At 38.9% G+C, this 15,807-nt stretch overlaps 1 protein-coding gene across 1 annotated transcript; it reads left to right on the forward strand.

Annotated features, from left to right (window-relative positions):
- The first annotated feature begins 1,789 nt into the window (after positions 1–1,789).
- Positions 1,790–2,775, forward strand: LOC116325985 (rRNA 2'-O-methyltransferase fibrillarin-like). The gene is made up of 2 exons (XM_031747067.2): positions 1,790–2,561; positions 2,706–2,775. Exons 1-2 carry the CDS (start codon positions 2,188–2,190, stop codon positions 2,773–2,775), a joined length of 444 nt encoding a protein of 147 aa, XP_031602927.2. The 5' UTR covers positions 1,790–2,187.
- The last annotated feature ends 13,032 nt before the right edge of the window (positions 2,776–15,807 follow it).

Here is a 15,807-nt window from a genome sequence, read left to right on the forward strand (position 1 = left end):
TTATTTAGACATAGATGATTTAATTTAACTAGTTTAGGGGTATTTTACTTTTAATTTAACTAGTTAGGAGCATTTTGCTTTTTTCTTTAGTGCTCTGAAACACACAGTGGCTAATAGTTTCAAACAGAGTGCCACAAATAACGGGTATCCCTTTAGAAATAAACAGTCATACTTCTAAAAACCGTGTATTCCCACACAGCATTTAATTTAACTAGTTTAGGAAGATTTCACTTTTCTAATAGTTTCACAGGCTAATAGTTTTTAAACAGAATACCACAAACAACATGTATCCCTTTAGAAATAAACTGTGATACTTCTAAAAGCACATAGTCACACCTAGCCACACTAGCACTGTATCAACCCCCAATGTTCCTTTAATGCAACTAGCCCTATAATTATCTACTAGTCACAAACACACTGCAACAGTAAGACTTGTTAATTACACATAGATGATTGAACTGTTTTAGGAGCATTTTACTTTTCTTTAGCGCTCCGAAAAGACACAGAGGCTAATAGTTTTAAATAGAGCACCACGAACAACAGGTATTCCTTTAGAAATAAACTTTTCTTGTGTTACTTCTAAAAACCGCATATTCTTAACTAGCCACACACTGCAACAGTTAGACAGAGGGGTTACAGGTAGGCCCCAACAGTCAGCAAAAGAAGTCATAAAACAATAAAAGCGGCCTCCTTATCAAGAGCATCCCAGCACTCACACATCCCAACTGTAGTTCCATAGTTTTCACCTTTTTTCATTACAAACAGTTCCTTTATCTTATCATGTCAGAGGTCAGCTGAAACCATGTCCAACTGAACCTCCAAAGGTTTTTCACCTTTTTCATTACAAACAGTTCCTTTATCTTATCTTATCATGTCAGAGGCCAACTGAAACCAAGGCCACCTATATAAAAACACCCATCAGACACACAGTATTTTCCTCAGCACTTCACAACTGTCGCAAGGTATATCGTTTTAACTTTTATTTTTCGGATCCCAGACACAGCGGTGCGAGGTAGTTAGCACACAGTTTGGACATGTAGAAAACATCGTTTGTTTGGGACACACCAGCAGAGAGGTAGAATTCATAGCTGTTCATAAGAGTTTAATTTAATCAAACCTCATTTTACGGATCTAAGTGGCTCCTCATCACTAGCCAATTCACCATTTTATTTAAATATCAGAATTTTCGGAATGATGATCCAAGCGGGACACAGAGGCTGCTAGTTTTAACGCACCAGAATGCAAATATAAATAAAAGCCTGACTATCCTGAGAGCCTAGCTGCAGCGACACCTTTCTTTCACGCGGATTCCTGGATGTGTGTTGGAGCCGACTTTGCTACCCGCACAGAGCGTTTCTGACCTACGGGCGCTGCTTATACAATAGAGAAAAGCAACAATACAGCGTGTTTCTCTGCTCCAAGACATCCGAGGGCCTTTCACACAGTAAGCATGTCTGTTATACCCAGCGCATAAATGTCTGTGTCTTAGCGCTGATTATTCAAACCCTGTTTAAAATGTGACACATTTGTTATCCAAAAACATTTCCTCTAAATTTGCAAAGTTACTGATTTAAAAATTATATTTTTGAATTTTTAATTGCATGACAAACATACGATAGACTCTTGAGCATATTTATATAGCTAATTTCACAATGGTATAACCGTGCTATATAAAAGATGCCCAAGCACCAATGCACTCTAATGCAAGCCTCTAAACTGCATGTTGATAAGTGCGTGAAGTATACCTCTACCTCTACAGCTGAAAACAGTTTGTATCCGCACTCTGAGGGTCTGCTGAATTGTTTTTACAGTTTTTCTCGATTGCTTAAACACTATAACCAGGCCTCTAAACTAAAATTTCAAAACCATAAACGCTATTGGTCAAAAAGCTCACCCATTTCCCTGAACTATAAACACTATTCCCTGCTTTGACACATGACTCAAATTTGGTGAACTGGTACTGCAAAACTCTACACACAAATCCCTACATTTTACAGTGCTTACACCATGTAGTCATGTAGAAAGCACTAGCATGCAATAATGTTAACTTAAGTCAGCATAGCTTGAGCCCAATTAGCACACAATTAACCAGGTGGAAACACTAGGAGTCAAAATTTAGCACACACCAATCAGAACCTGCGATGGATAGATAAAAGGGCCAAAGTCAGCTCATTCAGGTTTGAAACAATGGATCCAAAGAGATGCAAAGGAAGAGGACGTGGTGGAGAAAGAGGACGTGGTGAAAGAGGAGGACGTGGTGGAGAAAGAGGACGTGGTGAAGGAGGAGGACGTGGTGGAGAAAGAGGACATGGTGAAAGAGGAGGACGTGGTGGAAGAGGAGGAGGAGGTGGTGAAGGAGGTGGAGGTGGAGAACGACGGCGACAAGGAAGGGGAAGAGCAAGGGCACGAAGACAGTCAGTCTCGGATGAAATTCGAGCCACTTTAGTTGACCATGTCCTTGTCCATGGGATGACTATGAGGGAGGCTGGGCAACGAGTACAACCAAATTTGAGTCGCTTCACTGTTGCCTCCATCATCAGAACCTTCAGTGAGGAAAACAGGTAGGTGTACTTGCAGTAAGACTGCTTTGTACAGTAACGTTTAAGTTACTGAATTTATGTGTCTTGAGTTTCAGTATGTTTCCATTATTTTCCTGTAAAATGAATGTGTGACAGTTACAGTAATGAGTGCTTCTATTTGTGTAGGACACAGAGACGACCACCTGGTGGAGGCAGGTTAAGGCTTTTGTCGGAGGAGCAAGAGAGGAACTTGTAAACATGGTAATTGCAAATAATGTAATCCGCCTGCAAGAGATTCAAAGGAGAGTGATTGAGGATGATCATCTTTTTCGAGGCATAAATGCCATCAGCCTCTCCACAATTGACCGCATCCTCCGAAAGAATCAATTCCGGATGAAACAGGCATACCGAGTCCCTTCGAACGAAACTCTGACAGAGTGAAAAACCAACGTGTGGAATATGTTCAGGTATGAGTTTTGATACTGTATAAGGTATTGTGTACCATCACAGCATGGCAGTTTATGCTGCCATTTCAGCACTCTTGAACTTTGGTTCAGGGTACCGATTGACTCTACTGTGTTATGTGTTTTGCAGAGAATCTTTGAGATTGAAGGACGGCCTGTTCCCCATGAAATGATCTTTGTGGATGAGGCAGGTTTTAACCTGACCAAAAGAAGGAAAAGGGGAGGAACATAATTGGCCATCGGGCTATTGTAAATGTCCCTGGTCAGCGTGGGGGAATGTCACTATGTGCGCAGCCATCAGCCAACGAGGGTACTCCACCGCCATGCCGTACTAGGACCCTATAACACTATGCTTCTCCTTGCTTTTCTTGATGGTTTAAGACAACATATGTTCCAGCTGGACTACAGGGAACCAGCACAGCCAGAGCAGCCTCACTACGTTGTTGTGTGGGATAACGTCAGCTTCCATCGCGCTGCTCTGGTTCGTGACTGGTTTACCAATAACCCAAGGTTTTCTAATATCTTTCTGCCTGCATACTCCCCTTTCTAAACCCGATAGAGGAGTTATTTTCGGCATGGCGGTGGAAAGTGTATGACCGAGAACCTTATGTCCGTGTTCACCTCCTTCAGGCCATGGAAGAGGCCTGCCTAGACATATCAGTAGATGCATGCCAGGGGTGGATCAGGCATGCAAGAGGATTTTACCCCGCTGCCTGGCTGGGGCCAATATAGCCTGTGATGTGGATGAGATTCTCTGGCCTGACCCAGACCAAAGACAAGATGCTGTGGTGGGATAATGTTTCTGGTGTGTGTTGTACTGTATAGTACATGAATGACAATGTGCCACTGTACATACATTGGTTGCGTCTTTTGTGTTTATCATGTGACAAGGGTTTTGAAGGGGAGAACCATAAGCAACCTAATTGTTTTGGAACTATTGTTTTGAATTAATTGTACCAGTGTGCAAAACTCTGTTGTAGTGTGTGTGTTTTTGAGGGCTTGTGTTTGATGTCTGAGGGCAAAGTTCGGTTTTTCAGCAGGAGTGAATAGTTTTGGGTGTAGAGCTTCATTTTGACCTGGAAATAGGATGTTTGGGGAATTGAGTGAGATGTTATGGATTTGTGTTTACTGTTGTGCGGATATGAGGCGTAGTTTCAAGAAATGTGTTTTAGCAATCGAGAAAAACTGTAATATGGCACTTTTTTGATGAACTGCAGATGATGAATTCCTCTTTATTGTAGAAACTGTCCCTAAGGTGATATTGTTGCTCATACTTAATGAGTTCCCTAGCTACATCCTTACTATGTCAGTAAACTTTTTGAAAAGGAAGCTGTTGTAGATTTAAAGAAACATCCTAATTGAAGCAAAGGCAAAAAATTGGAGTGAATTTTATGTGACTGTTCATATTAAAGCCAACAACAAGTGAAAATCCAAAAACCGACTCCAATCCTTTGTATTAATGATCTCCCTCTCTCTCTCTCTCTCTCTGTGTGTGTGTGTGTGTGTGTGTGTGTGTGTGTGTGTGTGTGTGTGTGTGTGTGTGTGTGTGAGAGAGAGAGTGTGTGTGTGTGTGTGTGTGTGTGTGTGTGTGTGTGTGTGTGTGTGTGTGTGTGTGTGTGTGTGTGAGAGAGAGAGTGTGTGTGAGTGTGTGTGAGTGTGAGTGTGTGTGTGTGTGTGTGTGTGTGGGCGTGCGCCTTAGAAGTGAAATAATACATTAGCCACACTTAAAAAAACAAAAAAAAATTGAATTTCATTTAGAAGTGAGATTCTAAGTTGTAAGCAGAAATCTTATGCTCAGCCACAAACGTGTTTCCCCACTTTCACAATGCTGAGGTGTCAAATCCACAAACCTCCAACAAATGGTTTGTTACACGCGGGTGTGAAGGGCAAGCTTTACTTACACAGCCTCACACACAGTAGATTTTTAAAGTTTTTTTGGGTACAGTGGTTTAGCCACAGATGCAACTTCCACTTTTGATAAAGATCACTCCACCTGTTTATTTCTTAAGAAATTAAGCTCTTATTTATAAATGTTTACACAATAATAGGCACCGTGTGCTCTGTGACATTACAGTCTTCTACTGTCGCTCCCAACCTTTCAGGTTGTTATGAACGACTTATATTTCTAACATTTTGTGATGTAAAAGTGAACCATGTGGGTTTTTATTTTCTGTGTGATGGAATGACTTAAGACACGAGTTATTTAAACAATTCTAAATGACAGTGTGATGGCCATAGTACTTTATGTGGGCCAAATATGTTAAGGATAATGTTTATCAATGTAAAATTGCAAAGAACCTTTGGATAGATTATAACATTTTGTAAACAGTTACCTCAGAAGCTGTACTGTCAGCCCTGTGTATGTAAGGTAAAGCTTTCCACAGTACTTCCACTTAAGTAACTAAACACATAAAGTCACCCTTACCAATAATCCACGGCTCCTTGAAAAAAGTAGCACAAACAGACAACTCAAATGCGCGTCCAAAGGCTTTAAACATCCGCTTTGTCTGTAACGACAATATCAAACTACAGAGCACTGTTTTTACTAAAATTAAACATTTTCAGATGAAAATTTGGCTGCTTTTTGTTTTTTCACTGTAACACAACCCTCAATGCCATTTTTAGGATATTCTTGGTGACCCCATTTTTTCATATTTATGCTTTTGGGACTGAGGGTATCTAATACGCACGTTGTCACTGTGTTTTGTACTATCAGCTGTGAGGGCTCTGCTTTTGCTTTGTGCAGGCTGTTTTTATTTTGTCTCATGAGTGTGTGTTTTTCAAACGAGATCCTCCTCAGTTTGATTTTGTTACCACAAACTTTGTGTGAAGTTCACAACAGAGGTAAAGAGATTTAAACACACCTGTTTAAGGAGGCAGCAGTTGGACCAGCTGCACAGGGCAGGTGAAGCAGAGAGTGTCAGGGGAGACGTGCAACAGAAGCAGAGGGAACATTTTACAAGATGATAAATGGCACATTTAGATGATTAGGGATTTGTTGACAAGATTAAAAGACACGGCCGTCAGAGTTCAACAACATTACAGTTTGATTAAATAAAAAGTTTTTAAACTACACAAGGTTTATTTTCTCCTCTGATAGTAATCATATTAAACATGTCAAGAAAGAAAGAGTACAAAGAAAAATAGTAAACGTGTGTCTAATTAAACTCTTCCTGTGAACCTTATATCATCCTTTAATATGTTTGGTGTTACAAACTTGAAGAAGCACAGAAGAGATCATCAGACATTAATCTAATCAGTTTTCAGCCTTCATTCATATTGAAAAGTTGAAATCTTCCCTGCTAGACCAAAGTGCAGCGTTTAACACCGTTGGCCATAACATTTTATTACAGCTATTATTAAATGGAGAGGCCTCTTCACACACTGAGGTTAATTATGAAGCTCCACAGGCTTCTGTGCAAAGACCAGTTCTGTTTACATTATACGTGCTTTAGAAGACATAGCGTACATTTTCACTGCTATGCATATGATACCCACTTTTATTGGTTAAACTGCCGGGATGTCTTAGACATATAATGAGCTTTAATTTTCTGCTTCTAAGTTCAGATAAAACTGAGGTTATTGTAACGGGGCGTAAAAATCTTAGAAACACTGTCTAACAAGATCCTTACTCTGGACGGCATTGCCTTGAGTCGTCTGTTGTAGTGATTTGACACATTATAAGTAAAATTGAAGCACACAATCCCGTCGCACAACATCAACATTTATTTATATACAAAAATAATTTTTTTTTTGCCTTTGCTTCAATTAGGATGTTTCTTTAAATCTACAACAGCTTCCTTTTCAAAAAGTTTACTGACATAGTAAGGATGTAGCTAGGGAACTCATTAAGTATGAGCAACAATATCACCTTAGGGACAGTTTCTACAATAAAGAGGAATTCATCATCTGCAGTTCATCAAAAAAGTGCCATATTAAAAACAATTCAGCAGACCCTCAGAGTGCGGATACAAACTGTTTTCAGCTGTAGAGGTAGAGGTATACTTCACGCACTTATCAACATGCAGTTTAGAGGCTTGCATTAGAGTGCATTGGTGCTTGGGCATCTTTTATATAGCACGGTTATACCATTGTGAAATTAGCTATATAAATATGCTCAAGAGTCTATCGTATGTTTGTCATGCAATTAAAAATTCAAAAATATAATTTTTAAATCAGTAACTTTGCAAATTTAGAGGAAATGTTTTTGGATAACAAATGTGTCACATTTTAAACAGGGTTTGAATAATCAGCGCTAAGACACAGACATTTATGCGCTGGGTATAACAGACATGCTTACTGTGTGAAAGGCCCTCGGATGTCTTGGAGCAGAGAAACACGCTGTATTGTTGCTTTTCTCTATTGTATAAGCAGCGCCCGTAGGTCAGAAACGCTCTGTGCGGGTAGCAAAGTCGGCTCCAACACACATCCAGGAATCCGCGTGAAAGAAAGGTGTCGCTGCAGCTAGGCTCTCAGGATAGTCAGGCTTTTATTTATATTTGCATTCTGGTGCGTTAAAACTAGCAGCCTCTGTGTCCCGCTTGGATCATCATTCCGAAAATTCTGATATTTAAATAAAATGGTGAATTGGCTAGTGATGAGGAGCCACTTAGATCCGTAAAATGAGGTTTGATTAAATTAAACTCTTATGAACAGCTATGAATTCTACCTCTCTGCTGGTGTGTCCCAAACAAACGATGTTTTCTACATGTCCAAACTGTGTGCTAACTACCTCGCACCGCTGTGTCTGGGATCCGAAAAAATAAAAAGTTAAAACGATATACCTTGCGACAGTTGTGAAGTGCTGAGGAAAATACTGTGTGTCTGATGGGTGTTTTTATATAGGTGGCCTTGGTTTCAGTTGGCCTCTGACATGATAAGATAAGATAAAGGAACTGTTTGTAATGAAAAAGGTGAAAAACCTTTGGAGGTTCAGTTGGACATGGTTTCAGCTGACCTCTGACATGATAAGATAAAGGAACTGTTTGTAATGAAAAAGGTGAAAAACTATGGAACTACAGTTGGGATGTGTGAGTGCTGGGATGCTCTTGATAAGGAGGCCGCTTTTATTGTTTTATGACTTCTTTTGCTGACTGTTGGGGGCCTACCTGTAACCCCCTCTGTCTAACTGTTGCAGTGTGTGGCTAGTTAAGAATATGCGGTTTTTAGAAGTAACACAAGAAAAGTTTATTTCTAAAGGAATACCTGTTGTTCATGGTGCTCTATTTAAAACTATTAGCCTCTGTGTCTTTTCGGAGCGCTAAAGAAAAAGTAAAATGCTCCTAAAACAGTTCAATCATCTATGTGTAATTAACAAGTCTTACTGTTGCAGTGTGTTTGTGACTAGTAGATAATTATAGGGCTAGTTGCATTAAAGGAACATTGGGGGTTGATACAGTGCTAGTGTGGCTAGGTGTGACTATGTGCTTTTAGAAGTATCACAGTTTATTTCTAAAGGGATACATGTTGTTTGTGGTATTCTGTTTAAAAACTATTAGCCTGTGAAACTATTAGAAAAGTGAAATCTTCCTAAACTAGTTAAATTAAATGCTGTGTGGGAATACACGGTTTTTAGAAGTATGACTGTTTATTTCTAAAGGGATACCCGTTATTTGTGGCACTCTGTTTGAAACTATTAGCCACTGTGTGGGGGCAAAAAAAGTACAGGTACATTACTACTGATATATTTCTTAAAAAGTATTTCATATATACAAAAAAAAAGTATTTGAAAAGCTACAATTTTACAGCAAAACATATATATGTCCAAAATTTAGCCACAAAATCAGTTGTGGATGAGAAGAAAACCTAGACATGAACAGTCCTTAAAGCAGTGAAAATACTGCAATACATGAGGACGATTTAAAGAGCTGGACAAAGAATTATAAATTCTTTGCAATGCTGTGGACAAATTTGTGTTTTACTAATCAACAGTTTTTGTTATTTAGATCAGATTATTAGTTAATATTTGATGGACTGACTCTTTCATACAGCACATGCTGCTGAATTTTTAAAATGCACTCCAAAAAATGTGAACATCAGCATTTTAGCAGCTGCTTTCAAAAGAGTTTTGTTAATGTTTCTTTCCCTAATATACACTGATGGAGATGTTACTTAGTTTCATAGCACCTGCCTAAAAATGATTTTATGACTGCTGTCCTGATGTTACCAGTTGATCTGTGAAGTTCTGTTATTAAGCTTCAAGCTGGGGATTTTTGTTGTCGCCATGTTAGCGTTTTGAAACTGGATGTGATTTGAAATAGAGACTGAGGACACTATGCTTATGATCCAAAGTGCTCTGATTATCATCCATTCTGACTCGTAGAATGATCCAAATTCACAAAATCGACTTAACTGTTAGTTTCACATCATGTTGAATAGAATATTCAGCTCATAAACCCATCTAGGAAATGTTTAATAATGTAATAGATCAAAAAAAGGTGAGGGCCAAAGACTCTTGTACAAGCGGAATTTGATTTGCATCCAAAGGAATCGCCCCCTGCTGGCCATTGGAGAGAATGCAGGTTTAAGGCTTTTAAGGCACACTGACTTTGATTTTTAGACCTGGAAGCTATGTCATCTTTTATTCTGTCTGTGATGATGAGCTGGCCTCCACATTCCCCATATCCCACCCAAATCAAAATTTCCATCTCCAGTTTCACTTGAGAGCAGACTTGAATTCCCAGCCCAAACACAGAGGATCCACACACCACAGGAGGTCCGGTGTCCATGTTCACATGTGTCAGAACTATCTTGTAGCACAGGAAAATGTGCACAACTTTAGGCAGATAGTTTTAATGTTGCAAATGCTTGTTCACTCTCACTTCGGTAAGAAAGTTCAAGGCAAAATTTTAAACATCTGAAAAATAATCTGATTTTCTTGTGTAGCATACAGTCCTGATATGTTTGCTTGCTTATAACCACAGGTAACATAATCCAGCTAATAGCAAAAAGGCTCACTTTTAACATCATCTATTTTTCTTCTTAAATGCCACAGAAATAAAGTGGGTTCAGTGTACGAGCTCTTAATTTTCTTTTTAATTGTGTTGATGGATTTTCTTCTGCCCAGTGAAGAGATGTGATAAAGATAAAATGTAAAAATGTAAAAAAAGCTACTTCTGAAGTAGCTTCCTGTCTTCGTCCCAGTTCCTGTGAACATCCAGACCTGATTTCAGCTTTTATGCTAAGCTAGGCTAATATTGCCCTGTCTGCGCCTTCATGTGACAGATATGAAACTGCGACGGCTGGTCTCATCTCAGCTCTCAACAGTCACAAATTAAATTGTTACATCTCATTTTTCTAAAGCATACACACCAAAGCGTATAAACAATTTGCAGTTTTACCGGGAGGGGGTTTGTGTTATGTGTCGGCTGGGAGCACTAACTTCCTGGAGGCTCTGCTGGTTGCCTGGCAACTGCTCGATAATTCCCTAAAATGTCCAGCTTTCGCTTTAATACCAAATATTTGGAAAGGAATCTAATTTACATGTTTCCTTTTTACTCCAGTGCTTCCTGGACCACCTACCTGCCATACTGTTTTATCTGCCCCAAGAAAAAAACTAAAAAAAAAACCAACCCAAAACTTATTTCCTAATAAAAACTCCGGGATGACACTCAGAATCACACCATAGGATTTCCCTCCTGAGATGTTTCGATCCTTGGTATTTTGCTCCAACGTATCTGGTTACCTGTTTCACAAGCATGTGCTATATTGGGTGACTGACTTAAGGAAAGAGGTGGTACATGTCTTCGTCAACCATCAGACCACGGAAAGGCAAATAAACAAGGTGGTGCTAAATAATGGCACGTGCAGAGTTTGTGCACAAAGAAAGTGGAAATACCTGCTCTTATTGTCTGCACTCCAGCTTGAGCTGAATTTAAATGGCACTGCACCGCGTCGGCGGGGTTCAAAAATTCAGACGTTCATTTATCACGACAATGCGCGATGATATCAAAGACAGAATTGTTGAAATGAATTTTCTCAACAGGCCCTGTGATGTGCCATCCTCTCAGATCATTTATTCTGGCTCAAATTTAATTTAGAAAAAAAATAAAAAATGAAAGAATAGCTGTGGCCAGCACCTCCTGCGGTTATGTGATAAGAAAGACTGGAGCATTCATATCAAAGAAATTTCCCCCTCATATATATTGTATTTATCTATGTTTTTTAATCATTTTTTTCCTGCTGAGCCATGAGGCAGACGGGGAATTATCGGGAGAAACTGGGAGGATTTTGCTTGTAATGATGGAATGTACAGTGGCTTTCTGCACGTTCCCACCAGGCACCTCTCATCTGAGGTGACTGAAAAGACCAAATGATGAATACCTGGGAGTTAATCCCCCTCCCCTCGTTCTCTCTGTGTCTTCAGCACAGCAGATGTTTTCCCTTTGACCCACACAAAAGGCTTCTGTTTTTGTTACCAGGCTTGTCCATTCCTCAAAGGTCAGAGGTCACACTGGTCTCAGGGCGAAGCTGTCACTGCAAGTCTAAACATTTGACGGCCATCAGAGCGTGATGAAAACAGCATCCCTGCAAAAAAGGCTACACAGACGCCTCACGACTGCTTTTAAGTAAAGACCTACTTTCCATATGTTGATGCAGTTGAAAGCACACAGTTTAGATCAGTTTAGAGTTTGGTGGGGATGTCTCGGGGACTGCCCCGTAATCTTAAATTAAAGGAAACTTGACAGCTTAAAGCCAAAAAATGTAAGAATCATTTTAAATTTGACAAATAGGTTTTCTGAGCAGAGTTTAAAGACATGGAAAACTTGTAGTTTCATGTTAGAATTGCATAAGATGATTTACTGAGGATAACCTAGAGTCATCTCTAACCTGAGAGATGGAAAATAGTCCAATAGAAATGAGACATTTAGGTAGATAGACGTATATGAAAAAAGTCAAACTTTTGCAGAGTTTAAATGAAATATTTGAGCCCACATAAAAACATGCCAGATTTTTCCCACAAAGTTGATTCAGTTCATGTGGCCGTAGCGTTTTCAGTGGGAGAAACGTTTCGCTACTCATTCAAGCGTGACTTAATCTGTCTCAGACTGTAGTCACTGGATGCGTGAGGAACGTCTCTCCCACTGAAAACGTTATGTCCACACAAACTGAATCAACCTTTTGGGATTTACTTACCTGGATGATTGCGCATGCATCAAGACCTGCCAGATTTACATGCACGTGTAAACTTAGAGATGTAAAACTGTGTATATTTAGATGTGATTTTAAAGCAAACAAAGCCTCCGTCTAGTGATGGGGTTGTAAAGTCAACTAACAGGCCTTTTTAGGTAGCCTTGTCCTCTATTAACCAGCTGCTTGTCAGCATTTGATGTATTCACCAACTCTGACCCCAATCAGGCTGCTTAACCTTGAAGAAAGGATTCAGCTGTGTCTTGTTCACTTGGTTCCTCGGATCCGTAACAAGCTTGGACATTTCTTACCTCAATAAAAGAAGCCACAGCCAGCTATACAAATACACAGTGTTTGGGTACGAGGCACAGCAATGCTCTGAGTACCTCAGATTCTTCAGTATGTTACAGACTGCTGGTGCTTGAAGCAGACTTACGTTAATTGTTTGTGGTGAGAGAAACCGTTTTTCTTCTTATGATTGATTTTATTTTGTTTTCAGTCTCATTTGTTATGTCATGTTTATTTGTCTAATATCTATACATATACATATATATATATATATATATATATATATATATATATATATATATATATATATATATATATATATATATATATATATATATATATATATATATATATATATATATATATATATAGATATATATATATACCTACCTATATAAATAAAAAAGCGTCATCAAGGCAATATCAAAGGAAATGGAAAACATAAGACCATCATGGTGGTGCATACAAATGCATGCTTGCCTGCTGTGGTGTGTGATTGTTTAATTATTTATAATTACTGATGTTGGTGCATGAAAACTCAACATGGAGGGACCCTGGGAAATGGTATGCAGATCTAGACTGTGCTTAAAATTTTAAAAGGGTTAAATTAGTTCAAGCTATTTTTTTTTTTCTTTTAATCTGTGCATCTCAGAGAGGTGACGTTTATAGATATTTCTGTCACACACACATTTTTTTAAAGAACAGGCTGGGCTAAAAATCACAAGTGCTGTGTATTACAGGTGACCAACCTTTGCATGGTTGTTGCAAGACTGGATCAATCTGCCGGCAGCTGTCAGTCATATCTGAGTATGAACTCATTTGACTATCAAAAAAGGAGGATAGGCTAAATGCTCTGATTTTCACTGTTTGCATCACCTCAACATGCATAATTTTAAGCAAACATCAGAAACATGGGCAGTTTTTGACTCTTTCACTTGATGTGACTGTCTATGCAAGCTTTTTTCTGCCAGTGGGAATGTTTTTATTTTCATGGGACTGGAAAAAAAACAGATAAATAAAAATTTGCCATCGTAAGACAAATTTTCAAGCCCCCCCCCAAAAGAAATTTTGAGTTACTCATTTAGCATTTCAAATTAGTAAGCCTCAGACTAACCTGAGCTTTGCTCCTTACCCTAATTTTGAGATATTAAGTCAAAATTTAGAGATAATAACTTTATTCATGGATGCCAATTTAGATTTTTTTTTCTGTTTCTTCAAACAAACTTTCATTGACTTTCTTACACCAATAAAAAGTGTAATACAAGTAACAGATTGTAGAGAGGTCCCTCTTTTACGTTCTAAAAATAACCTGTTTTACAATTATTATAGATGTTTTAAGGCTGTAAAACTACACACTTTATACACTTTTCTCAGACAGGCACGAACATTTTCACACTTTTCTCTCTTGTTTAAACACCCTCAAAGTCCAAACCTTCATAGAAAAATAAGTCCAGTATTATAGAATGAAACCAAAGATCAAACCCTGTTTTCAGGTCCAGAACATGGAAATAGAGCAGCTACCAGAGAATTCAACATTAATGAATCAATGGTACAGAATTAGAGGAAGCAAGAAGAATGAGTTGTAAAGTTTGACTTATCTGACTGCTTATAATCCGGTGCGTCTTATGGTCCAAAAAATATGGTAACTTCTACCTTCCTTTAGCATGTCCAGAAGTCCAACCATTTCTGCGATGGTTAGCATCTTCCTCTCCCTTTTGGGTGCTACCACCATTCTTGTGTTTGTTGGGGAGAAAACTTACAAACTTACAAGCGATCAAAAATTTATGTAAATCTGACAAGCTGAACACATTCTGTACTGTACAGGAGACACGGCACGGAGGAGATTGATTGACAAGGGTCTACAGCCGCTCAGGACGCAGAACACAACGCGCTGTAAACAAAAACAAAACAAAAAGCATGCAAAAAAAAAAAAATCAGCGAAACAGCGAGGCCGCGAAAAGTGAACCGCGTTAAAGCAAGGGACGACTGTACACAGAAGCTGTGCTCAAAAGGCTGGACAAATAAAACAATATTCTATTTTATTTGGTTATGTTTAATATGTTAACATGCCGATTTGCGTTTTAATTTTATTTTAGCAGTCTTTGAAACTGAGCTAACCCATCAGTTGTTCAACAGCAAAAGAACACATCACAGAAAAATAGTTCAGCTCCAACTAAACTCGTCATAAAAAAAGCATTTTTTTTAAAAAAATTTCTCTATTTTTGTTATCTTAAAACTGCTGATAACTGGGAGCATTTTGCATTTTGAGTAGCGTGACCCTGTTGACCTAAAGAGAATCTCTAAAATATTTAACCTGCTATTAGATAGTCAGACTTCACTATTTTATGTGTATGCACGTTTGTGTTTGTTGTTCTGGCTGCTTGACAGATATTTTTCACAGTCTTGCATTTCTGGATTTCTCGCTGGGAGCGATCACATCCTGCAAGTCCAAAGGTCACATCTCTGCTGCCCCCAGTAGCAGCATTAAATCGGACAGACACGCTGGCGTTGAAGTGACGAGAATGTAAAACATTCTCATTGGGTTTTTTTGCAAAAAGTGATCTTAAATGCCACACCTGTTGTGTGTGAAATGCTATTCGGGTTCTCTAAATGACAATTTTATTATTGACATTTTTGAAACTGAGAGTTTAGGAAGATGCCATTGACATGTTTTGAAGACAGAACATGTCAGTGGCAGCAATCTGGTGAGCTAATGCTGAACCTGCATGGATGATGACATACAAGAAGGGCAGTTGGGTGCTGCTACAGCTCCGCCGGTTAAGCAGGCAACACAAATGCCAAAGGCTACTGCCGGAGCTTCAGTTTGCGTGCAGGTCAGACCATTTCCTGTGTGTCACATCCCCCTCTCACTCTCTCCCTGTTTCCTGCCTGTTCCCGTTACTAACCTCTCAAAATAAAGGCCAAAAAAAAAAGGAAAAAACCAAAGAAGTTCAGTATCCAGGGGTTCGAATCCACAAGAGCTCTAAATTAGAGACTCCATATCCCAACATTACTGACAGCATTATTTATAATGCGATAAGGCTACACAAAACACTCCGAAAAAAATGGTTTTAACATTGTTTTGATTGCGTAAATCAGTCTGTAATACATCCTCCGACCTGCTATGCCAAATTGAAAATCTTCTGACATCTAACGACAGGGCAATTAATGGGAACTCTTTAAATTTACTGTTTTTTAGATACAAAAAGTATTGATTATCGGCCCTGCTGGGTATCTCATCTCCCTCCACACACACTCCTTTTACAAGCAGCCTTTTATTTGACAAGCCTAATCTTTCTCAACACAAGAAGTGACAATAAGCAGGCACAGAGGCCTAATTAAAGGGACTTTCATTCAAATTAACACACACTCTCCCACACAAACCTCTGATGACCCATTAGCTGCAC

This window comes from Oreochromis aureus, linkage group 18 (assembly GCF_013358895.1).
Source record: "Oreochromis aureus strain Israel breed Guangdong linkage group 18, ZZ_aureus, whole genome shotgun sequence".
Lineage (NCBI taxonomy): Eukaryota > Metazoa > Chordata > Actinopteri > Cichliformes > Cichlidae > Oreochromis > Oreochromis aureus.

Excerpts from the sequence above, each read along its gene's own strand:
- LOC116325985 (XM_031747067.2), top strand. The coding sequence starts at position 2,188 with ATGGATCCAAAGAGATGCAAAGGAAGAGGACGTGGTGGAGAAAGAGGA. Across the intron at positions 2,562-2,705 it reads ACCTTCAGTGAGGAAAACAG|GACACAGAGACGACCACCTG; the intron begins GTAGGTGTACTT and ends CTATTTGTGTAG.